At 39.9% G+C, this 26274-nt stretch overlaps 1 protein-coding gene across 1 annotated transcript in view; it reads right to left on the reverse strand.

Moving 5' to 3' along the window:
- The window catches only part of LOC124711558 (phosphatidylserine decarboxylase proenzyme, mitochondrial), a 136930-nt gene that overhangs the window by 92344 nt on the left and 18312 nt on the right, over positions 1 to 26274 (reverse strand). Inside the window, exon 3 of the mRNA XM_047241693.1 lies at positions 11716 to 11879. Within this exon, the coding sequence (XP_047097649.1) occupies positions 11716 to 11879 (164 nt within the window). The remainder of the gene's footprint in view (positions 1 to 11715; positions 11880 to 26274) is intronic.

Below are 26274 nucleotides of genomic sequence, written 5' to 3' on the forward strand. Positions count from 1 at the left end.
TCTTTAATGAAATCCCTGATGAGGTATAAAATCCAGATGCTGAAATACAGTCCGCCACCATCCTGCACCAAACTGGCAACAGATTGCACCACGATTGCATATCAAAGAAAGAAGAGTAAAAAAATCACTCTTCACTCTTCTGAGTACACTGCATGCTAAAGAAGCAATAAGGAAAGAAGAAACCTGCAACCATAACATTCTAAAATGCAATGAAATGTGAGGTGGTCATGGTTGATCAATTAAATATACTAAAAAAGTTGTACATAGGAGGCAGCCAATGCATACCTTCTGCAATATCTCAAACGATGGCAATACATGCATGAGTCACCTACAAAACAGTACTGAACAAAAACATGAAAGGAAGGTGTTTGCACTTCAGCTGATGAATGAACTCAAGGTAACAAAAGAGGAGGAAGAAGAACATACAAAAGAAAATATGGGACAAAAATCACCTAGAAAATGGAAGCAGAGCCAAATTAGACTTTGCAAAGATTGCAAAACCATTGCCAACTATGTAAAGTGTCAGAAAGGCATGTACGGAAAATGCAGGCATAAAACACAAACCACCTGAGCTAAATGAATCTAGCAGTTGCCAACTGAGTAAAAAGTACAATTAAGTCCTGTGTAGAATAAATGGGAGTAAAACACAAAACAAATATACAAAATGTTTCACCTCAGCAATGTCTGTGGGTCATGGGGCAGAGAAGGATCTATAAATAATTGACAAATGAAAGTGTACAGTATAGGAAACTTGTTAGCAAGAGCAATGATAAATCAGTAAGATATTTTTGGTTTAAGTAAGTGATGTGTTAATTACTGTGTTAAATAATTGTTGTTATAACTCAGAAAAAAGTGTGGATTCACAAACAATAAAATAAAGCACTTGTTTATGTCAGATATGAAAATATTTTATGCAGGATCAAAATGATCCTTTTCCACTGTTTTAGGAATGTAGAGACTCCACCTTTCTTGTGTTAATTCATCATTCACAGATGAGAGCTGTTCACAGACAGAGAGAACCTTAGCATTCATCTGGTGTTAGACACTCAAGAGAGTTGAAACATTACATTTTGCAGTGTGTCACAATGTACTGTACTGAACTAAAGCCTGTTTAAAATACTAGCTCAGAAACCGATAACACAAATGACAAACTAAATAGATATTATTGTACAGTTTGATTTTTAATTTTCAATCACAACAGGATCATGTAATGAACTTTAATTTCAGATTTTCATGAAGTTACGGCTCTTTCGGAATCTGAAATTGAGCACCCACATGTGATGAGTGCTTGGTATGGGAGTTTGCCGTGTTCAGATACAAATCTTCACTGCACTGTTCACGATGAAACTTTTTTTAATTAATTTATTTTATTATGAGGCCACAATTCAAAAGTGAATTCAATTTTATTTAATAAAATAAACTTTATTCCATTTCAGTTGTAAATATTTGTCATTTTCCATTATATAATTATCATATTTTATCAAATTTACTCTTGATGGTTTTATCCTTATGATACATGTCAAGTGTCAAGCCACCAAAAACTTTAAGTCCGTGCAGTCTTCAGCTAGTGCACAGCTGGTGGTGAAAATGTGGGTCTACTGTGAATTGCACCTTTTAGCACCTCTTTCTGGCTGCAGGATGCTGCTGTCCACAGTATAACTGGCATTTCCCATAGGGCTTCATGTGAGGCATATTTGCAACTGATGCTGTGTTTTGCAATTCTCATCAATTGCTAGGAAACATGGAAAAGATCTGAAGATTTGACAGTCAAGTTGACGAAAGGGTGATAAACAGATTGATGCGTGATCACCTGTTAGATATGTTCAAGCCAAAATTTCTCCTATGTTGCACATTTACCTGACACATTATTATTTCAAACACAACTTTTAACACTAATTTTGTTAGTCAAAAGAGACAGAGGGCTCCCAACTGGAAGCTCATACAAATAAACTTGTGATGAATCATTTCAGGAGGATGACGGTTCAAACCTCCATCCGGACATCCTGATTTAGGTTTTCCATGATTTTCCTAGATGACTGCAGGAAAATGCTGGGATGGTTCCTTTGAAAGGGCACAGCTGATTTCCTTCCCTAACCTTCCCTCAAGACGGAGCTTGTGCTCCGTCTCTAATGACCTCATTGTCAACGGGATGTTAAACACTAATCTTCTCCTCCTCCTACATCATTTCATTTGAAACTACTTGTTTACTTTTACTGTTGATCTGACAATTTACACATCAGGTAGATGCTACCACATCACTTCTCAATACGTCACTCACATATCTGTTTATAACAAATAATTTGGCAGACATTTCCACTACCATATGATTGTACCAGCGACATGAAATGAGAGCAGACAATATTTTTCTGACTCAGCTAAAAGGTGCCAGAGATTCAGGTTTACAGTAGTGAAATGGCACCAAATGAGAAAAATTTTTGGAAATCATACATCATCACTTTTTCCAGTGTCATTTTTGTACAACCTTTCAGTGAAATAATAATACGAAAAAGGTTTCATCACTGGAAAGATCCCTAATAAATATACTGTAATCTGACACACAAAACCAGGACCATTCTAAATCCTTCTCAACAAAAGAGGTCTGTTTGAAGAAAGCCAGTAGAATTCAACCATCCAATATGACAGGGTTCAAAAACAAAATGTGATTCAGTCCACTGCAAACTATCATTTATGATCTTCTAGACCACGGGTTTTCAATCTGCGCATTGCAGCTCCCAGGGGCAATGTGGCCTCAGAGTTGAGACTTTGCAGTGGTTTCATAAAAATAATAATTTGGTTTGAGTAAAGAAATAATGTGTGCACTATTATAGTAGTGATATCTAGTGAGCTGACAAGTGTTGTTACTATGAGAGCATGGTAGATGGAAATCAAATCCTACTCTGTGACTCATTTGTCTTCATTCAGTAACAATCAATTTGAAGGTTAGTTTTGTCAAATGATGATTTTTAATTGTTGTTCCTCCTCTGTGACTGGTGTTTCTCTGCCCATAAGGCTAATTTTTTAAATGTAAGTACAATACGTGATACTTAAAATGTATCATGCAGTTCTAAAGATGAAAAATTAAGAAGTACGATGACATTTGACAGTTAGGTGAACTTCAGTTTTTACACGTACTGCTGCTAGAAATGAGGAACAGTCACAGAGCATCATTTGTTTCATTTCCTAGCTATTGAAAGCAAATCAACTTAAAAAAAGAAATAAAAAGAAAAACAGCTGCTCTGGACATGGTATCTATCATGATAGGTGAGTCAGCTGCCAGACAACACTTATTCGTTGTATGCTTGATGTGGGTGACAACATGAATGATTAACTGGTTGAAAAACTTGAAAGTAATGGCAACTTCACTCTTCAGTTGGATGAAGCTACAGACAACCACAATGATGCACATCTAATTTCTTACTTGTGATTTATCCATAAGAATAAATTTCATAACAATCTTCTTTCCTGCAGAAAAATAACTCTTATAACAGACCTCTTTGAAATGGTACACTCTTTTGTAGTAGAAAACCACATTAACTGTGAAAATTTTATGGATGGCTGTTATCCATAGAAAGACTGCCCATGCTATTTGGACAATCTGTTTTATTCACCAATACGCAGTGGTATCGAAAAGCATGAGTGCTGCCCTTCATGAAGTTGTTCTACCAGTGATCAAAGTGGTAAACTTCATTAAAAGTCAGCCACCAAAGTCAAAAGTTCAACAAATTTGCATTGATACAGGGCTGAGCACATTTCCCTAATTTATTACAGTGAATAGCTTCCATGTGCGACTACTTTGAAAAGGGTGTATGAACTCAGGAATGAATCTCACTCTTACCTTGCTCAAGAGAAAAACTCGAATTCCAAAAAGTTCATAGACTGTGGCTGTTTTGACTGGCATAACTCTGTAACATCTTTGAAATACTCAATTCATTATCCCTTCAAAGCAATAAGACCAACAGCCTGCAGCTGTCAGATAAAATTCTTCAGCCTTCAGGAAGAAGCTACTACTATGGAGGAAGAAGTTGGATGATAAAATATATTACATTTTCCCTGCTCTTAACTCAGTTTCAGAAGACAACATCTTTCAGCTGAGTGAAGAATTGAAGTATGTTTGTGGACCATTTAAATGAACTCACTGATTACTTTTTGAAGTACTTTCCAGAAGATGATGATGTACAAGACTGGATCAAAGATCCTTTCATTACTTAACCATCCATCAACTCTTATTATCGAAGGACAAGAGCAACTGACTGATATTTCTTCAGGCTCCAAATTGGAATCGAGGTTTGTTTCCTCTCATCACTTCTTGAGTTTTAGAGCTTGGTGAGGCAGAAGTATTAGCAAGTATGTAACAAGCCCTATGAGTTTTTACACCTTTTCGTTCTTCAGCAGACAGTCATCAACACAAAATGTATACCATAAGTGAATGTGGAGAGAGAGATGAGAGTCGTAATTTCCAAACTTTGCTGAGACTTGAATAACTGGTTATGAAGAAGCATGCTTACCCTTTCTGTGGATTTTGTTGCAAAAATAAGATGTAGTAACATTAACAGTCAATTAACATTTTTTAAAACTTTTATTTACCCTACACTTCAAATGTTCTACGTGAAAGGATCTGCGTATGGTTTATGTTCTGGTCAAGGTTTTCAAAAAGTTTGAAAACCACTATTCTAGGACTATGGTGCTTATGTAAGAGCTTGATCATCTAAAAGAAAATTGCTGAACACAAAAAAGACTGTCAAGTGGCATTTGACTGTATTTATAAGGCAATGAATTACCACATTAGATGCCACTTATCTTCTCTCGCATAAAAAGGTAACATTTGAGTAACTATGCGCAACAATGCGTTGACAAGAAAAATATCAAGCTTTTGCTGCCAGTGCTGAGAAAATTTCTACAAGGATCAGTAGTGGTCATCACATCCTCTTGGATCAGTGGAGCCACACTGTCAGATTCTCCCCTCATTTTCACCAGGGCATAAATCATGAAATGTGGATTCCTGTTCTATTTCATGACATCACAGTCAAAAGTGTGAAGGCTGTTCAATAAATGACACCCATGCAACTGTTACTTAAAAATCTTTAGTGATCAGCAGGGAGGTTGCTACTGGTGCTGTCGTCATCGTCATCATGTTTGAAGAGTGGTTTGATGTAGTTCCCCACATTAGTCCAGCTTGTGCAAGCCTCTTCACCTCTGCAGAATCACTGCAACCACATTAATATGAACTTTCTTATTGTATTCAAGATTTGGACTCTACAATTTTTACCCTCCCACACTTATTTCCATTAGCAAACTGACAATTCCTAGATGCCTCAAAATGTATCCAATCAATTGATCCCTTCTTTTAGTCAAGCCCCATCATAACTTTCTTTTCTTCCCAATTCGATTCTTTACCTTCGTTCGTTTTTAAGTCTACGCATCTAATCTTCAACATTCTTCTGTAGCACTACATTTAAAAAGCTGTTTTTCTCTACTTGTTTAAACTCTTTGTCGTCCATATAGCTCTAGAAAAATACTTTTCGAAATTCTGTTCTTATCATTGCCTATCTGAATTTTACATCCTCTCCACTTCTGCCATCATCAGTTATCTTGGTCCCAAATAGCAAAACTCACCTACTACTTTAAGTGTCTCATTTCCTAATTTAATTCTCTTGGAATCACCTGATTTAATTCGACTATATTCCACAACCTTGTTTTACTTTTTGGGGGCTCATCTTCTACCCTCTTTTCAAAACACTATATATTCCGATCAAATGCTATTCCAAGTCCTTTGCCATCTCTTCACAGAATTACAATGTTATTGACAAACATCACTGTAATTATTAAAAGAATTTAAAACATCCATTAGGTCATGTAATAATGGTCACTTGATTTTACTGGAACCTTTCCGTTTTTTCATCACAGTTTCAGGCCCTGCCAATCTTCACAGGATCACTGCAAATATGGTGAATGCAAACCTTTAAAACAGTTGTCAGTTGTGAATAAACATTACATGTAGACACATGATACTCATAGAGAAATTCTTAGAATCTAACTTGTATGTACTTGTAGCATAAATTATTTTGAGCCTAAAGGAAAAATTCTGGGCATTCTTGAGGAACTAGAAATGTAACACAGGGCATCTTCGTTTATTACCAAATAGCATAACTAGTGAACAGGTTACCAGTACTAGACAGTGGTTTTTCAATATTTTCGACAATTTGTTACAACAGAAAGGGGGGAAATTGGTCTTTCTTTTGATCATGTATCACAATCCTATAATGTACAAATAATTTCATGTCATAAGAGAAAATAGTATCTTATGACATTTGCACTATTCCTGTTTTTAATAGTTTTAGCTGTTTTTTTTAAATAATTATTATTTTTAGTTACTCATTGTGTTTGCCTGTTTGTGAGAATGAAAGGTACAATTTTTTATACATTTTATATAATTTCATGTGGGGGGGGGAACCCTTATTATAGCTGCAGTCTTGTTTGTCACTGCAAATGTTGTAGATTGCTCTTTATTTCCAGTATTTTATCCTTCCTGCCTTCTTACACTTGTGTGTCAACATAATTAATTGCAGTGGAAAATTCACCAATCCACAATGTCGGTAGTCCAATAGAATACAACAGTGGTAGAGCCAATGGTAAACACAATTTGAAAAATTGTCAAGTCAGAGTGTTCACAACATCCTGAATGAATTGTCAAGGGATGTGGCTAGGGGGGTGTGGGGGGGGGGGGGGGGGGGGGGAGGTTTGGAAGCAAATTCTGCCCATTAACTCCCAGTGCATAGGCAGCTGTGGTGGGAGAGTGTGATGGTATACGTTGTAATACAAGGTGGCAGCATGTCCCACATCCTTTATATTGTCTGACGAAAGAGGATTGTGTAGAAACCTTAATTTATGGTAGTAGTGCTAGAGGAAGGACTACATATGTTTTGGGAATCTTCTATTTATGTGCAGATACAAAACACATAGTAAGCACAGTACAGTGACAAGGCATGACAGAGGGCAAATGTTTTGCTGGTGGGGAAGGAGCCATATGCACTTGAGGTCGCGACTTGCGGTGCCACAGACACCAAAGAAGAGAGATCGGGACGACAAATGTTGTTGTTCCAGAAAAGAAAAACAAAAGAAGATTGTATGGAATTCCTACTTATTTCTTGACTCTGGCACACTAACAAAGTGTGTCTGGCACACTAACAAACTGTCTGTCTGGGATACTAACAAACTGTCTGTCGATGAGTATAGTCATTAAGACCTTAAATGTGAATGTTTAACTGATATGTTGAAAGTGCTATGGTGACTGTTAAATACAGAAAGATTTTAAAAAGAAGTGGTTACATGATTTCGTAGCCAGTTGGTAGCAAACAATCTTCCATTATCACAGAGCTTTTCTCCATATGGTGAAGAAATTTGATATAGCTATCAGTGGCACTGTATAGCAGGACCACAAGTTCAAGGAGTGACATAAGTGCAGAAAGAAAAGATTTAAAGGTAAAGGGAATCATGAACATATAACTGACAGATCACACTCCAGAATTGGTACCCTGCTCAAGTACTCTCCAGCAGCAAATACTAGCAGTAACATTCCACGTGGTGACCAGGGAATGAAAGAAAAAGGCACTGAGATAAGGTTGTGGTGAGACAGAGAAAAATTTCACCATAAAATTGTTTGTACCTGAAACGTGCAGTTACAATAGGTGAAGAAGATGATGTGTTGGGATGACAACCAAATATCTAGATAACAGCAAAATTAACAAAGTAAAGAAGGTTTGCTGAAGAGAGTAACGCTTCAACATTAAAAATGGTTATCGTGTGTGAGTACTGGCTCACACACACACACACACACACACACACACACACACACACATCTGCTTCACGCTGCAGCACAATATAAAATGAATTAGGTGAGCTGTAATGTGGACTGTCGACAGTTATGTTTCACATTATGACTAATTTTATCAGTAATACTACATACTTTTTCACAGCGATAAAACATTCATTCAATATAACTAGTGCATTTGAGTGAGTAATCTTCACACTTTAGCATATGCCTATCCTAGGAGCATGAATAAAAAAATGTTAAGTGAGATTTTAGATAAACTGTAATGGTGCAATCAATTAGATGAACTGTCTCACACTATAATAACAATATCAAATGATATGACAACACACAAAACGGACAGTAAAACTCACACAGATAAATTGAAACAGCTGGGTAGGCTAGAAGATATGTCTAATGATGTAACACCACTTGCAGATACAGTTTCTCAAATTGAGGCAACCTTAGAAAACGTACCTACGATGTTCGAAATAGAAATGAAGAACACTGTGATTCGGTTAGCAAGGAGGTAGAGGAAAATTTAAATAATGTCAATTATGCTATAAAATGATTACAAGATATAACTATGAATGATTTGAAAACTGTAGCAACCAAATCTCAGATGCACAAAACGGGTCAAAGTGTTGGAATTAAATAGAAATCTTATTGAAAGTGAAAGTGAGAGTGATCCAAATACCATAACTAGCCTGGAAGCTCTAACGTTACTCCAACTTCTGTTCTGATTAAAATACTTCTCATTACGAGAGATTCATTGTAGCAAGAGAGTGATGTAGTTTTTGAGTGGAATACTTAGCTTTGAACTGCTGAATTCTCTTCCACTAATAAAGTCCATTAGAGGATGTATATTGCAGATTTGCCTGGATTTTAGACATGATGAAAACTATGTTAAAATAATGTTTTCCAACACACTGATGATTCCTTTTAACAGCAGATGCATTTTCCATAAGCATTTACAAAGATCTTCATACATAAACTGTTCTCTACTAACGTGACTGACAAAACAGCAACTGTTACAGATTTTCTGTCATTACATTGGCCAAATAGCAGCTGACTCCCAGTGCTTTGCATCACTGAATATATACCCTATCTTAACAATGAATGTTCTTTAGCCTGTTGTCAAAAACAATTACATTTACTGATTTATAATGAAAAGTTAATTATTTACAACAAACTGTTAGTACAGTTTTAAGGACATGAAATGATGTTTCATTCTGAATACAGTTAGAAATATTGTTCTTTTGACTTTTGTGTGGAAATTTGATTATGAAGTTACAATAACAATACCTGTAGTAAAATCATTAATTACATCTTCATTTCATGTTGGAGTTTATTTCTAACATTAACTGAGGTACAGCACTAAATGCCAAAATGGAATTTCAGGTTAAAGTTCTGTATGAAAATACTGAAGAATCAAAATGACAGAAAATCAGCTGTTTACACAAGAATGACCAAGAATTGTTAATGAGAAATTACAGCTGATCTAATTGCTTTTTCATTATTGACATGATACATAAAATGCACAAGTCTCATTAAATACATCAGATGACTGATAATTGCTCCAAAAGTCTCTTTTTAGTTAAGTTGGAATTTACAAATTTTGCTAATTAACTATTGGTTTAATTATGAGAGATATTTCTCCTAACATTTCTATGGGAATGTAATAAGGCAATCATGAGAATCGAATTTTAAATTTTGCTGAAATTTGACAGCATGTTAATTCACAATGTCAGGTTTTTAACTAATTACAACTTTCTATTAATTACAAAAGTTAAATGATCTGAAATAATGCTAATGATGTTGATTTTGTATATAAATGAACCATACAGTTTAATTTGCTGACAGAAATTAAGAAAAACCATACTTTCTCACTTTTGTCCACAACGTATTGTGGATTGGGTAATATACAATCTGCTAAACTTTTGGTGGTATCAGCATTCATTACCTACCCTATAACTAGTCCTATTAAAAGACACATATGCAGCTATTAGTAGAACAGAAAGCATACGAAAAGTAGACACAACTAGCCACTAGTGGCAATTCTAATTCTATTGAAGATACTGTTGATCCCCAGAACGAATTTCAAAAATTGTGGGAAGAGTTAAATAACACTAAATAGGAACTTGGGAGTAAAACATCTGCACCCAATATTGAGTTATCTGCAGAGGTATTAGAGGAATTGCAATTAGGGAGTGGATTGAACTGATCAAAATAATTCCGTAAGTTTAAATCTGAAGGTGATGTACACCCAATAAAATTCTTATGGATATTTTCACGATCTATGCCCCAGAAATGAGATGGCTAAGAAAATGGATTTTGCACTGGGACATTTAGCAGCTGACATAGCAGAATGGAGAACAGCCAATTCTGAGGAATTTAATTCATAGGAGAACTTCCAGGAAAAATTTAAGAGAAAATAACTTTAAAAGTATTAGACTGAAAGTACCACACTGAAGCGTCAAGGAAACTGGTATAGCCATGCGTATTCAAATACACAGATATGTAAACAGGCAGAATATGGCGCTGCGATCGGCAATGCTTATATAAGACAACAAGTGGCTGGTGCAGTGGTTAGATCGGTTACTGCTACTAAAATTGCAGGTTACCAAGATTTAAGTGAGTTTGAGCGATGGGATTTTCCAATATGACCATTTCATGAGTTTACCATGAGTATCAGATAAAACATCAAATCTCCGACATCGCTGAGACAGGAAAAAAATCCTGCGAGATCAGGACTAGCGACAACTGAAGAGAATCGTTCCAACTTGACAGAAGTGCAACCCTTGAACAGATTGCTACTGATTTCAATGTTGGGCTACCAAAAAGTGTCAGCATGTGAACCATTCAACGAAATGTCATAGATATGGGCTTTCGGGGTTGAAGGCCCACTTGTGTGCCCTTCATGACTGCACAACACAAAGGTATTCACCTCGCCTGGGCCCGTCAACACCAACATTAGATTGTCAATGACAGGAAACATGTTGCTTGGTCAGGCAAGTCTCATTTCAAATTGTATCGAGTGAATGGACATATATGGGTATAGAGACAACCTCATGAATTCATGGATTCTGCATGTCAGTAGCGACTATTCAAACTGGTGGAGGCTCTGTAATGGTGTTGGGCATGTGCAGTTGGAGTTATATGGGACCCCTGATACATCTAGATACAACTCTGACAGGTGACATGTACGTAAGCATCCTGTCTGATCACCTGCATCCAGTCATGTCCATTGTGCATTCTGACAGACTTGGGCATTTCCAGTAGGACAATGCGACACCCCACACACCCAGAATTGCTACAGAGTGGCTCCAGGAACACTCTTTTGAGTTTAAACACAGTATCACTGTTCAGTCAAAACCTGGTCCTGGAAATTCTTTCTGGTACTTAAACATGACTTGCAGCTCCGCAAACGATTTATGTGTATGAAAAATTACAAGTTGCACCATGAAAACAAAAGATACAGGTTTAATTCCTGTTGATGACAGGTCACTGGACATGTAGCATAAGCTTAGACTGGAGAAGATTCAGTCAGGTCCTTTTCAAAGTAATCACCATTGTATTTGCCATAAGCAGTTTATGGAAAGGACAAACTTCTAAATCTAGATGGTCAGATAGGGATTTGAAATACCATCTTCTTGAATATAAGTACAATGTCTTACCATTGCATCACCCCACTCAGTCAAATTGCATCATGGCTTCAATTCAGAACTAATGTGTGTTTAGAAGTCACAATCTACAGTTTTGGCAATATTTGCATGATACTACTTGAATAAACTTGACCATTTTTTGAATTTTAATACCCTTTAACATAATAATACAGATACAAATAATTACTATAAAAATAATACTGAGTGCAAACTCATTAAAGTTAATTTAAAATATTCACCAACCTCCCAGTCCTTTGCCTCTTCTACGGGTTCCTTCGTGTGTTTCTTTTTTATGTAGTTCCACTGAACCACACCAACAGTTGCAAACAGGAGACTTAAAGGAAGAGGCCTCCAAACACGTCTCAGGTATTGCCATCGCTGGTTACTCTTACTGACGTCTGCATACTCTATTAAAAAAAAAAAAAACTGTTGAAAATGAAAATACCACCCAGTAACTACTGTTTAAAAGCAATATTTCACATTAACAAAGTTCTCACTCTCTGACATCAATACCCTTGCACATAAGATACACATTTATCACACAAACTGAAAGCAGAGAAACAAATTCAACACACAAATGAAATCTTAAAAGGCAAAATTGGATAAAATAACTCTGTATAATATTGTCATATCTAATAAAGGGTGTCCCTGGAGGAATATACAATATTCAGGGATATGACAGAAATGATCATTCAAACCATAAAAGTCCAATTTACATAGTCTCTAAAATGCACATCTTAAAAGCTATGAGCACTTGCTAAGTAGTAAAGATATGTTTCACAGTAATGAAGATAAACAAGTGCTCATAGCTTTTAAGGTATATATTTTAGAGCCGATGATTACTAAATTTTCTGTATTGTATTGTATTTTATTTGTATTCATCTCATTACGTACATTTTACACATCATATCATCACATTGTACAGGACACACATTGCTTCGGATGATTGTTCCTGTTACATTCCTGAATACTTACCATTCCTCCTGAAACATCCTGCAGAAGAAAATGCAGGAAGAAAGGATTTTAGGGATTATAGTCTTATTGATTGGTTACTGGTGACATAACATTCGCTTAGTTGAGCACGAATGAGGAAGAAATCAGGTTGTAGCCTTATTGAATAAAACAGTCTAGCCTTCATTTGAAGTGATTTTGAGAAAACACAAAAATCTAAATCAGGGCAGCCAAATATGTATTTGAATCATGATTCTCCAGAATATATTTCCAGTTATTTCAAGTTAACCCTTTTGACACAGCACCGGAGTTTCACTTGGGCACTAGTTACGCCAGTGGATGAGTGAGATTTGCGTGGCATCTCAACAGTGGTCAAGAGAGCCACGGAAAGGGAAACACCTCAGCGCATCACAATGAGACTGCCACACCAGAAGAAGTGAGTGACCGTTACAAAACATTTTCGTGCAAACATCAGTCCAGCTTACAAAGTGACATCGCCTCTTACTAAGTTTTCTCTTCTTCGACAGAATGACCACAGAATTTTGAAAAGACTACGTAACATCAATATGACCTTTTTGTAAAGTTGTTTTTGTAATGCCATTTAGCCTGAAGATGAGGTATTCCCTAGAAACATGTCGCTACATAAATAAGTAATACAACAGTTGACAAAGTTTGCGACTGGTAGCGGTAATTTAAAAAAACCTTTACATATTTCTTGAGACAGTCACAGTTGAAAAATAGTCAAAACACATTGAAGTTCACTAGCATGTCTGCTGGTTCAAGACATAATCTTCAGTCGTCGTATAAGATCTTCTGAGTTTCAAATGTGATTTTCACATTTTCCTACCAAAGGGCTTAGAAGAGAAGCCAGATGTTTTTCCAGGTAATATGTTAGAGTTCCTATATTGCTCACGATGGGGCAAAGAAGAAACCCCTTCCTTATGCATCTTAAGCAGAGAATAAAATTGTGGTGGAACTGGTGCTTGTACTCTTAATCTCTTTTGAAGATGTTCAGGGAACTGACAGGATTTGACGAGTGAAGCCATTGCAGCAACATGTGAGTAAGCACCTGAAGATGACAAGCAGCTGTCTCATTGAAATAGTGTGCAGCTTCCACAACATTATCCAGTGTGATGCCTATGAAGAAATGAAGCAGTTACAACATTGCGAAGTCTCAAACAGCACAAAACTATTTGATATTGGCATACACATCACGAAAATAATACCAATTAGGCTGTATTATTTAACAACTTATTTTTAGCAAATTATAACATTTCACCAATTTGTTACTTTTTGTTGAATGGCATGCATGTTGTTGGTATGGTCTACAGTCCGAAGACTCATTTGATGCAACTCTCCATGCTACTCAATCCTGTGCAAGCCTCATCATCTCCGAATAACTACTGCAACCTATATCCTTCTGAATCTGCTTACTGTATTCATCTCTTCGTAACCCTCAACGATTTTCACCCCCAACACTTCCCTCCAATACTAAATTGGTATTACCTTGATGCCTCACAATACGTCCTGTCCAATGATCCCTTCTTTTGGTCAAGTTGTGCCACAAATTTCTTGTCTCTCAAATTCTATTCAGTACTTTCTCATTAGTTACATCATCGACCCATCTAATCTTCAGCATTCTTCTGTAACACCATATTTTGAAAGCTTCTACTCTACTTTTCTCTAAACTGTTTATTGTTCATGTTTCACTTCCATACATGGCAACACTCCATACAAATGCCTTCAGAAAAAGACTTCCTAACACTTAAATTTCTATTTGATGTTAACAAATTTCTCTTCTTCAGAAATGCTTTTCTTCCCATTGTCAGACTACATTTCATATCCTCTCTACTTCAGCCATCCTCAGTTAATTGCTGCCCAAACAGCAAAACTGGTCTACTACTTAAAGTGCTACATTTCCCAATCTAATTCCTTCAGCATTTCTGATTTTATTTGACTACATTCGATTATCCTTGCATTGCTTTTTTGATTTTCATCTCATATTTTCCTTTCAACACACTGTCCATTCCATTCAACTGCTCTTCCAAGTCCTTTGCTGTCTCTGACAGAATTAAAATGTCATTGACAAGCCTTAACGTTTTTATTTCTTCTCTGTGAACTTTAATTCCTACTCCAATTTTTTCTTCGGTTTCTTTTACTGCTTGTTCAACGTACAGATTGAGTAATATCAGGGATATGCTAAAACCCTGTCTCACTTCCTTCTCAACCACTGCATCCCTTTCATACCCATGACTTATTGCTTTTCACAATATATATAAATGACCTAGTAGATAGTGTCGGAAGTTCCATACGGCTTTTCGCGGATGATGCTGTAGTATACAGAGAAGTTGCAGCATTAGAAAATTGTAGCGAAATGCAGGAAGATCTGCAGCGGATAGGCACTTGGTGCAGGGAGTGGCAACTGACCCTTAACATAGACAAATGTAATGTATTGCAAATACATAGAAGGAAGGATCCTTTATTGTATGATTATATGATAGCGGAACAAACACTGGTAGCAGTTACTTCTGTAAAATATCCGGGAGTATGCGTGCGGAACGATTTGAAGTGGAATGATCATATAAAATTAATTGTTGGTAAGGCGGGTGCCAGGTTGAGATTCATTGGGAGAGTCCTTAGAAAATGTAGTCGATCAACAAAGGAGGTGGCTTACAAAACACTCGTTCAACCTATACTTGAGTATTGCTCATCAGTGTGGGATCCATACCAGATCGAGTTGACGGAGGAGATAGAGAAGATCCAAAGAAGAGCGGCGCGTTTCATCACAGGGTTATTTGGTAACCGTGATAGCGCTACGGAGATGTTTAGCAAACTGAAGTGGCAGACTTTGCAAGAGAGGCGCTCTGCATCGCGGTGTAGCTTGCTCGCCAGGTTTCGAGAGGGTGCGTTTCTGGATGAGGTATCGAATATATTGCTTCCCCCTACTTATACCTCCCGAGGAGATCACGAATGTAAAATTAGAGAGATTCGAGCGCGTACGGAGGCTTTCAGACAGTCGTTCTTCCCACGAACCATATGCGACTGGAATAGAAACGGGAGGTAATGACCGTGGCACACCGTTGGGTGGATGCGGAGTATAAATGTAGATGCAGATGTAGACTGTTATAACTGCCGTCTGGTTTCTGTAGAGGTTGTGAATAGTCTTTTGCTCCCTGTGTTTTACCCATGCTGTCTTCAGAATTTCAAAGACAGTATTCCACTTAACATTGTCAAAGGCTTTCTCTAAGTCTACAAATGCTGCAAATGTAAGTATCTCTCCTTAACCCATCTTCTATGAGAAGTTTTGCCTCGCATGTTCCTACATTTCTCCAGCATCGAAACTGATCTTCCCTGAGGTCGGCTTCCACCAGTTTTTCCAGTCTTCTGTAAAGAATGTGTGTTAGTATTTTGGAACCATGACTTATTAAACTGATACTTCAGTAATTTTCACATCTGTCAGCAACTGCTTTCTTTGGAATTGGCATGACTCTGTTTTTCTTGAAGTCTGAGGGTATTTCCCCTGCCTCATACATCTTGCACACCAAGTGGAAGAATTTTGTCATGGCTGGCTCTCCGAGGCTACCAGTAGTTCTGATAGAATGTCATCTATCCCTCAGGGCCTTGTTTCTGCTTTAGATCTTTCACAGTTCTGTCAAATTCTTTTTGCAATATCACATCTCCCAACTCCTCTTCATCTACATCCACTTCCCTTTCTATAAACTGCCCTCAAGTTCATCCCCCTTGTATAGACCCTGTATGTACTCCATCCACCTTTCAGCTTTTCCTTCTTTGCTTAGGACTGGTTTTCCATCTGAGCCCTTTATGTTCATACAGCTGCTTCTCTTTTCTCCAAAGGCCTCTTTAAGTTTCCTGTAGGCAGTATCTATCTTTCTGGTAGTGAAATACACTTCTAAATACTTACATTTGTCCCCTAGCCATTCCTGCGTAGCCATTTTGCACTTCCTATCAATTTCATTTTTTTAACATTTGTATTTCCTTTCACGTGCTTCACCTACTGCATTTTTAAATTTTCTCCTTTCATCAATTAAATTCAATATCTCTTTTGTTATCCACAGATTTAGCTACGCCTAATGCTCCTTCTGGAACTCTCAAAAATCTTCGGTTATTTCAATTTCTCCAGGTCCCATCTCCTTAATTTCCTACCGTCTTTCAATTTCTTCAGTTTTCATCTAAAGCTCATAACCAAAAAATTGTGGACAGAATCCACATATGAGGAGGAATCCAAAACTTTCGGGATGGGTGCTGCCATCTGGAAGGTAGGAGTAGTAGATCTTTGCACCGCTAGGTGGCGAGAGCAGCATATCTGATGAGTCAGTGTGCGGAGTTGGCATTTAGCTGGGAGAACGTGTTGCATGTCCACAGTGATTTCTGTAATACTTTGTGTTTGCTGTGTGGTGATCCTACAATGGATCTGTGAACAGAACAGTGTGTGTGTGTGTGTGTGTGTGTGTGTGTATATCAAATTCTGTGCGAATCCCGAGAAAAGTGATACGGAGCCCCTTGCAATGATTCAATAAGTGTTTGGGGGACAGAGCATGAAGATGATGTTCACTTTGGAAGACCCAAAAACGCTAGAAGGGCAAAGTGAAGAGCATGGGGAGGGGGGGGGAGGGGGTGAGAGCGAGGGGGGTGAGAGCGAGGGGGGTGAGAGCGAGGGGGGGTGAGAGCGAGGGGGGGTGAGAGCGAGGGGGGTGAGAGCGAGGGGGGGTGAGAGCGAGGGGGGTGAGAAGGGGGAGGGGGAGGGAGGCAGTGAGAGGGGGGAGGGAGGGGGAGGGTGTGGGAGGGAGGGGGAGGGTGTGGGAGGGAGGGGGAGGGTGTGGGAGGGAGGGGGAAGTAGGGAGGGGAGGGAGGGAGGGGGAGGGAGGGGGAGGGAGGGGAGGGGCAGGGAGGGGAGGGGGAGGGAGGGGAGGGGGAGGGAGGGGAGGGGCAGGGAGGGGAGGGGGAGGGAGGGGAGGGGCAGGGAGGGGAGGGGCAGGGAGGGGGAGGGAGGGTGGTAGAGAGAGGGGGAGGGAGGGTGGTAGAGAGGGGGGGGAGAAGATGGAGAGGAGGAGGAGGAGGAGGAGGAGGAGGAGAATACAGGATACTGTTGGTCCTCTTGTTAACTATTTTTCCACACATTGGCATCCTGCTGAATGCTTGTGGGATGCTGTGGTACAATGGCGCAAGCTTCTTTATGTGCTGCTTTAAGAACTCTCCTACCAGCTCCTTCTCTCAATTCAGAATCTCTTTCTCCACCTGCCTTCAGAGAGGTGAAAAGATGATACCCTGAAGGTGCCAAATCAGGGAACACAGAGGGAGGGTGTAGTTCAAAACGACCCTACCAAATGAGTCCAGGACTGTGTGCCTTAGTGATTAAGACTGCGGGAGGACTGGTGTTGTCATGCAACAGAACAAGCACTCTCCTCTCGTCAGCTTTGCCTTCTTTTTGTTTGGATTGCTCCTTTGGAGGTTTTTTTAGGGTCTCAAATATTGTTGTGCATTGCTGGTCTCCCTGAGACAGTCCCAGAAATTTGACCAAAATCACGCCTTTTCTGTACCAGAACAATGAGGCCTTTTTTTTTTTTTTTTTTTTTTTTGCCTGTAATTGTGGTTCTGGGTTTTCTGCAGGTGGGGAATTGGTGTAATGCCACTATGACGACTGCCTTTTTGTCTTCAATGTGTAGTGAGCCATCCACGTTTCATCTCAAGCCACAACAGAGCTCACAAAATCCTCACCTTTCTATCCAAGTTGCTCAAGAAACTCCCTGGTACTATTAATCAAACTTTTCTTGTGCTGCTCTCTCAGCTGTTTTCGGATCCATCTTGCCCACATTTATCAGTATTCCAGAGTTTCTGTGAGTGTCTTGTGTATGAGAGTCTGGACAGTTGTGGAAACATTGCAAAAATTTCAAACCATTGTCAACTGGCAGTATTCATGAACAGTTTCTTGATTTTTGGTACCCACTTATCAGTCAAAATGGAAGGTCTTCCACTCCTCTGTTGGTCAGGAACATGTGTTCTGCCTCCACTAAACTCCCTACACCACTTAAACACACTCATTCTGTTTATAAAACCTTCGGCATAAACCATTTCGAGTCGCAAAACAATTTCGTTACCTGCTGTTCCTTTTGTGACTAGGAAGTGGATCACAACATGTGGCTCACACTTGGTGGGTTTTGCTACCAAGATCTTTCACACAACTGGACACTACAACATGAATTTACATATTCCTGCGATACTCGCTCTGGTCAGGGGATACCCCTCTACCACGCAGTGCTGACAACTTTCAAAAAACAAAAAACCACAGCCTGTAATGGTCACAGAACACTTACTTTCCAAACATGCCTCATAGGTTACATTAATTGTAGAACCTCTATGTCCAAAGTTAATGTATTTCCCTTTAGAAATACAGCTTAATGCTACCATTAGTTTTAATGCGCCACATATGTCTAGCATTTTAATAACAGTATCTATAAATTACATGAATGTTTAAACAATCTAACAATTTTTATTTTAAATCAGTGCTTAGTATATCATTTCGGCATAGCTTCCCAGAAATTGCAATTCAGAGAAATACATAATTTGAGAAGCACTCATCTGAAAATTTACACATGCTATGTAGTTAATTTAAGAACTATAATAGCAAATAATTCATAATTTTGACTATGTCATAATTTTCACAGCATAAAATAAAACTCTGCACTTGGCATTATCAGTATATTTCATTCCGTGTTATGTCTGTGAACACAGGTCTGCAGAGTGTGGCTCTGCAGCCATATAGATGTGGAGAATGCTGGTTCTTACAGTTGTTTCCACCCACATTTGGGAGAGGTCAGTCTTTCTGTTCTCTTTGTTCTTAGTGGTGGAGTGTCTTTCCATCCCTGTACTTGCTGAGGTTTGTGGACTCTTCATGTGGATTCACAACTATGCTGGCAGCCTGTGAATGGTGACCTACACAGAGCTGGAATGTTATCCACTGCCCATCTATGTTGACTAGCCCACAGACAAGCAACAGGAAAGGGCCCTGTGTTAAACATGCATTATAAACTTCTACAATTTCCTGTCATTTTCTAGGCCTTTAATTTTCCTGCTGCTTTATTTTTAAAAGCTTCTTGTCACAGGTTATTTGGGAAAGAGGTTCATGAAAGCTCTCTTACCTCCTTTTTTGGATCCACTTCTGCCAAACATATTTAAACTCTGTCTTATTTCCTAATACTGTATACTTTATTTTTACGAATAGAACTGCTGCAATCTCATCTAGGACTAAAAGGCTGAAAATGGTTAAAAAAGCCTGTAATGGTTGAAAAAGACATCCTATCCCTTCATGTAATGGATAGTCCAGGATAAATTAATGATAATATTATGGAAAGAATAGATCATTACTCACAATACAGAGGAGATGACATCAGACACAATTGAAAGACTGCTATACATTAAGCTTTTGGTCTAAGGGCCTTCTGAAGTATAAAACACACACATTTGCACAAGCACATCTCACACATATGACTACCGCAACTGCACCTCAAGCACATCTCACACATATGACTACCGTAACTGCGCCTGATGGGAGAAGCAATTTGGTGGGGGTAAGGAGGAAGCTGGGGTGGGGAGTGCTGCTGGGAGCATGCAGGTATGTTGTAGGGATTGCTAGTGGGATGCTTGGGGTGGGGCGGGGGGAGGAGGGAAGGAGGGCCGCGGGTAGGGGTGGGAAGGGGAGTGGAAAAGGATGGAAATATAGATGGGGAAAAAAGACTAGTGGACACGTTGGTGGGATAGAACGCTGTGTAGTGTTGAAGTGGAAGCAGGGAAAGGGATAGATAGATGAAGGACAGGGGCTACCAGAGGTTACAGTATACATTTCAGGGATAGTTCCCACCTGCACAATTCAGAAAAGCTGGTGTTGGAAGGAAGCAGTCACTGAACTGAAGCACGTTGTGTCAGATAGCATGTTCAGCTACTGGGTGGTTCAGCTGTCTTTTGGCTGTCACGTCCATGAAGAAAGCAGCACAGTGCTTGCAGCTTAGTTTCTAGATCATGTGACTGCTTTCACACATAGTCCTGCCTTTGATGGGACAAGAGATGCCAGTGACCAGGCTGGATTAGGTGGAGAGGAAGTACGGAACATGTCTCGCATCTAGGTCTATCGCAAGTACATGAGCCATGAGGCAAGGGACTGGGAGAAGGGTAAAGTAAGGATGGGCAGTGATACTGTGTAGGTAGAGTGGTGGCAGAATACCACTGTGGAAACGGCATGAAGGTCAGTGGGTTGGATATTTCTCATTTCAGACCAGAGGTAACTGAAACACTCATGGAGAATGTGACATGTGATTCAGTAGCTCCAGTCCTAGATGGTACTAAGTCATGAAGGAACTGCTCCTTTGTGGAACGTGGAAGGTGACTGGAGAGAGATGACATGGGAGATCTGTTTCTCTATGTGGCTGGGACAGTAATTTTGGTTTGTCAGTGTCTCAGTGAGTCCTGAGGTGTATTTGGAGAGGAATTGCTCATTACTAAAGATGCAACAACCACAGATGGTTATGCTGTATTAGGGAATTCTTGGTATGGAATTAGTGGCAACTGTTGAAGTGGAGGTACTGCTAGTGGTTGGTAGGTTCAATATGGATGGAGGTACTGATCTGGATGTACTGGATTTGGAGGTCAACATTGAGGAAGCTGGCATATTGGGTTGAGAATGAGGTGAAGTGATGGGGAGAGAAGGTGTTGAGGTTCTGGAGGAATGTGGATACGGCATGCTCACCATTGATCCAGACCACGAAGATGACATCAATGAATGCGAACCAGGTGAGGTGTTTGGGATTCTGGGTTGTTAAGAAGGATTCCTCTAGATAGTATATGAACTGGATGGCACAGTATGTTGCCACGTGGCTGTCTACTGCTCTACTGTGGAATTTTTGTGGGTGATGCCTCTAAAGGTGAAGTACTTCTGGGTGAGGGTGTAGTTGGTCATGGTGACCAGTACGGAGGTTGTAGGTCTGGAGTCATTCAGGCATTGGGAAGGGTGGTGTTCAATAGCACAATAGCAGCAAGGCAATAGACACTGGTTATGTTGTGTAGAGAGAAATGGAATCAATAGTCACAAGCTGGGTGTTGTGTTGTAAAGGAACAGGAACTGTGGAGAGTCGGTGGAGAAAATGGTTGGTGTCTTTCACACAGGATGGTACGTACAAGTAATAGTCTGAAGATGTTGGTCCACAGCACCAGTGTGTGTCTCACAGGGGGGGGGGGGGGGGGGGGGGGGCAGTAATTAGCCAAAATGGGGTGTCCTCGATGGCTGGTTTTATGGACATTCAGAAGGACGTAGAAGGTAGGAGTGTGGGAAGTGGCAGGTGTGAGAAGAGAGATTTATGGGCGAGGTTCTGGGATGGGTCTCAGGATTTGAGAAGGGCCTGGAGATCATGTTGGATTTCTGGAAGTGGATGAAACTGACAGCTGGTGGAGTCACTCCACCAGGAAGTCCCTGCAGTTCAAACCCACGGTGGTTGAGCCTTGTTAGCAGGTAGTATTATAAGGTTGGGATCAGTTTTTAGGTGGATGATTGTGGTTCCCTCTGCAGATGCAAGGGATTTGGGGAATGATGGCGAGGAAAGGTTTGACATTAAGAAATTCTGGTGTGTTAAGAAGGCCTGTTTTGGAAGCAGTGGGGATGAATCACAGTTGGATGGAGGAGTGGTCTGAGTCAGGCAGGGTTCAATAATGGCTTTAGGTGAAGTCCAGTTGGTAAGGTTGGTGGCGGACAAGTGTTTCCACTGTTTAAGACTTCTGGATGAAAAGTTAATGACTGTGTTTTGAGTCTGGGTTCTTTATAGTGGTGGGAGAGTGTTTCTCAGAATGTGTTAAATGTAGTAGGCCTACAAGACAGGGTTTGTTGGCTATGAGGGGATGTGGAGGAGGTTTGGAGGCACTCTTAGAGATGTTGGATAGTGGTAGTAAAAGGCAGGAAGCCTGTGGTGAACAGGTTGGAGAGTTTTTTGAGGTGGAATTGTGCACACTGCTCTAGTTCCTGGAGGGCAAGAGTTGCAATGTAAGAGATGGGATGCAGGAATTTGAGATTGCACAGCAGGGGAATTTTACAAATGGAGAAGACGTCTTGTAAGGAAGTGTGGACCTGATTCACATGGTTTTGTAGGATTATATTGGCAAGGGCTATGCACTGGCAGAATTTGACCATATAAACGTCTGTGTAAGGAGGGGTGGCAGCAATGGTTAGGCCATTTGTGTGGATTCCATAAGCTGGGAAAAAAAATGCAGGAACAGTAAGTGGGGCATGGTTCTGGCTAGGAATAAAGAAACTTTCCTGTATTGGTGCAAATGGAAGGAGCAAGGGTCGTTAGTGTAGGAGAAAAATGCATAGTAACATGTAAAATAAGTAAAAATATGTAATAAAAACCCATAAAAACACATTGAAAAACATTACAAAATAATATGGGAAATGAATGAAGTAGGGGGAAAACATTGAAACCAGAGGGAATTGGGCCAACAGTGAAAGATGAAAATGATTTAAAACTGATGTGATAACACAGATAGATCAAAGAGAGAAATAAAAAAGATGATAGCAGTGGGATGCAGATTGGTGGATGGATAAGTGTTAAGTGAGGAGACAGCAGATGTAAATGAATTAGCTGGGGCCAGTATACGTATGCTGGAATAATGAAAGAGAGAAAGGGGTAGTTAGCAAATTGAAGTTCAACAAATTCATGTGGCACAGGAAGATGCAGAAAATAACACAGGAAAACACACAAAAGTGATGGAGGAAGTGTACTCAGTTTCAAGGGCCAGGGTTAATTATATTGGCAGGAATAATGAGAGATATGAGAGGCTGCACCAACAATCCATGTGGTCATATAGCTGCATGTGCTGAGCAGACAAGACTGTTGATAGAGCATATGATGATTGGAAGGCAACAGGTAAATCACAGGAAAGTAGAGAAGGAAAAGGATGGACACTGGGTGAAGTAATGTATTAGAGAATAGCAACAAAGGAAAGCAGCACTGGTTTGTAGGATGGAAGAAAGGCTGTTAAGCAATATCAAATATAGCAGCCAGAGATGGAGGTCATACGAATGTGAGTGGGTAAATGTGTATTTTCTACTTTGGCAGAAGACTTAATAGCAAAAAAGCTAAAATGTATAGCAGAGTGTCTGACGTGCCTGTCGGTGACTCAACATCTCCTTTATATGGTGAGCAGCAATTATCTTTTTGTTAATATTCTCACTATTCCAACCCAGATTTTCCATTGTTTGAAAAGGATACATTGCTACTCATCATATAGAGAATATGTTGAGTTGCAGACAAGTACAATCAAACATTAAGTTTTTGGCCAAAAGGCCTTCTGAAGTACAAAACGCGCACACACACATTCACACAAGCACAGCTCACACACACGACCACTGTCCCTAGGCATTGTGGCCAGACTGTGGACTGCAACTGCACCTGATGGGAGAGCAATAATGTGGTGACGGTAAGGGGGAAACTGTGGTGGGGAGGAGGAGGGATAGCAGGGTGGGGGCATCATGCAGGGACATGGTCAGAACAGGGTAGGATTGCTACCTATGATCGGGAGATTCAAGTGTGTGTGGGTTTTTTTGCTTTTGTGGGAGGTTTTGTGTGTGTGTGTGTGTGTGTGTGTGTGTGTGTGTGTGTGTGTGTGTGTGTGTGTAAAAGGAGAGAAGTAGAAAAGGGGAGAAAAACTAGTCGGTGTGTTGGTTGGATAGAACACTGTGTATTTCTGGAGTGGGGCCAGAGAACAGGGTAGGAAGGTGAAGGATAGGGACTAGCATAGGTCAACGCCTAAGAGTTTATGGGAATGTACCAGCAGGGTTGGTGCAAATTTCCCCAAGTGAAATTCCCTGATGTTTCCCTGATTCACAGACAAGTTTTAGCATTTTTGCATTTTTCCCTAACAAATTTTGAGACCTCAAGCATGAGTACAGGCACGTGTCGGGGATAAAAAAAAAAGAAAAAAAAGAGAAAAAGGTAGGGACTTCTGTATTTCTAAACATGTGAGCAAAAATCTTAAGTACTAACATCAACATCTTTTGTAATGAACTGTTTTTAGATGGAGAAAGAAAGCCAAATGGTACATGTGTTTCATTAAGACCACTGAGTTTTTTTATTTCAATAAAACAAAAGAGTTTTGGTGACAAAATTATGCATTTCCTTGGAGTTACAAAACAGATTTAAAATACCTTTACTGATTTCAGAGCTAACTTCAGAAAAAGTAGGCCTCTTGAAAGAAGTGTAAAGGAAGGAAAGATTTGTGTAAACCAACGCTATAGGTGACCACTAATAAAATTTTGGTTCTGCTATGTTTGTTATTGTCAGTTATTACCCACTGTGTTATGTCTATTATTTTAACGGTATTGTGTGTTTGCTTGCTTAGCTGAGAGGTAACGTGTTTGCCTGCCATGCAGTCGGCCCAGGTTCGATTCTTGGCTGGGTTGGGGATTTTCTCTGCTCGTGGACTGCGTGCTGTGTTATCATCATCATCATCATCATCATCATCATTTCATGATCACTGGCATGCAGGTTGCCCAATGTGGCGTCAACTGAATGAAGACTTGCAACCCGGCAGCCGAACTTCCCTGAATGCGACCTCCAACCAGCCATCAATGCCACACGTTAATTTCATTTTACAGGTATTGTGTGATTTTTCTTTCAAGAAATATACGAGAACATAGTGGACAAATTGCCGGTGACAGTTACAATTTACTTCTTCTTATCATCCATACTTTCTAATATATGAACTACTTTCAAAGAGCCAAAATATACTAGAAGAAATAAAATTCTACAAAACGCCACACTGTACAATGTACTTGCGGTGAGACAGTCACAATTACTGAAATTCATTGCCCGTGGCCTCTGCCCTGCTGAGTAGCACCACAGTCCTGGGTCTATGGATAAACCACGTAAATCTGACGCATTATGACACATGCGCACACACACACGCACACGCACACGTGGCCTGCGGCAGGTTGGTGAGACTAGATCCGATGGGCAGGGCCTGCACATTAGTGGGAAACAACGGGCTTCAGATTGGCAGGTCCAATTCGTTAGAGATACCGGCAGAAATGGCCTGTGGTTTTGGCCCGTCATGGAACTCCACTCGTGTGGCCGGCTATTCACAAGTCATAGACACCATGTTGATGAAATGAGACCGCGGTGATCAATCCATGCAACAGATAACTTGCGTAAATACTCTGAGAATCAATACTAGTGAATATACGTAACAACTCACTACGAAGATGATCGCTGAGCTGCAGACAGGCACGTAGGAAAAACAATTACACTCTCACAACTACAGTTTCAGCCACAGCCTTTGTCAGAAAATAAGAGCACACTCACTTTCACATAGTCACTCAAATGTAACTCATGTACAAATGACCGCTGTCTCCGGCTGCTACATCAACAGTCTCTGAGAATCGGAACAAACCACTCCTCATGCCTCTCTGCCTCTCATTGGCAGCTGCTAGACTAGCAGCAAGAAGTGCTGGCAGCACTGACTGCAAGCCAAGGGGAATGGTAGGAAGGGGAGAATCAGTAAGATGAGGGAGTAGGGAAGCAGTGCACGTACTCAGCTGCACCCAGCCAGTGACGATGCATGACTCTCAATAAACAAACCATTTCATCTACTGAGAAAAACGAAATTTTTCCAGTTTTTTTTCCACATTTCCCTGATACATTTAAAATTCCCTGATAGTCCCTGGTTTCCAGAACCTGCGGCAACCCTGTGTAGGATGCACTGCAGGGAGTGTTCCTACCTTCTGAATGCAGAAAAGCCGGTGTTGATAGGAAGCAGTCACTGAAGTGAAGCACATTGTGTTGGGCAGCTTGT

Source organism: Schistocerca piceifrons, chromosome 8 (assembly GCF_021461385.2).
Source record: "Schistocerca piceifrons isolate TAMUIC-IGC-003096 chromosome 8, iqSchPice1.1, whole genome shotgun sequence".
Classification (NCBI taxonomy): domain Eukaryota; kingdom Metazoa; phylum Arthropoda; class Insecta; order Orthoptera; family Acrididae; genus Schistocerca; species Schistocerca piceifrons.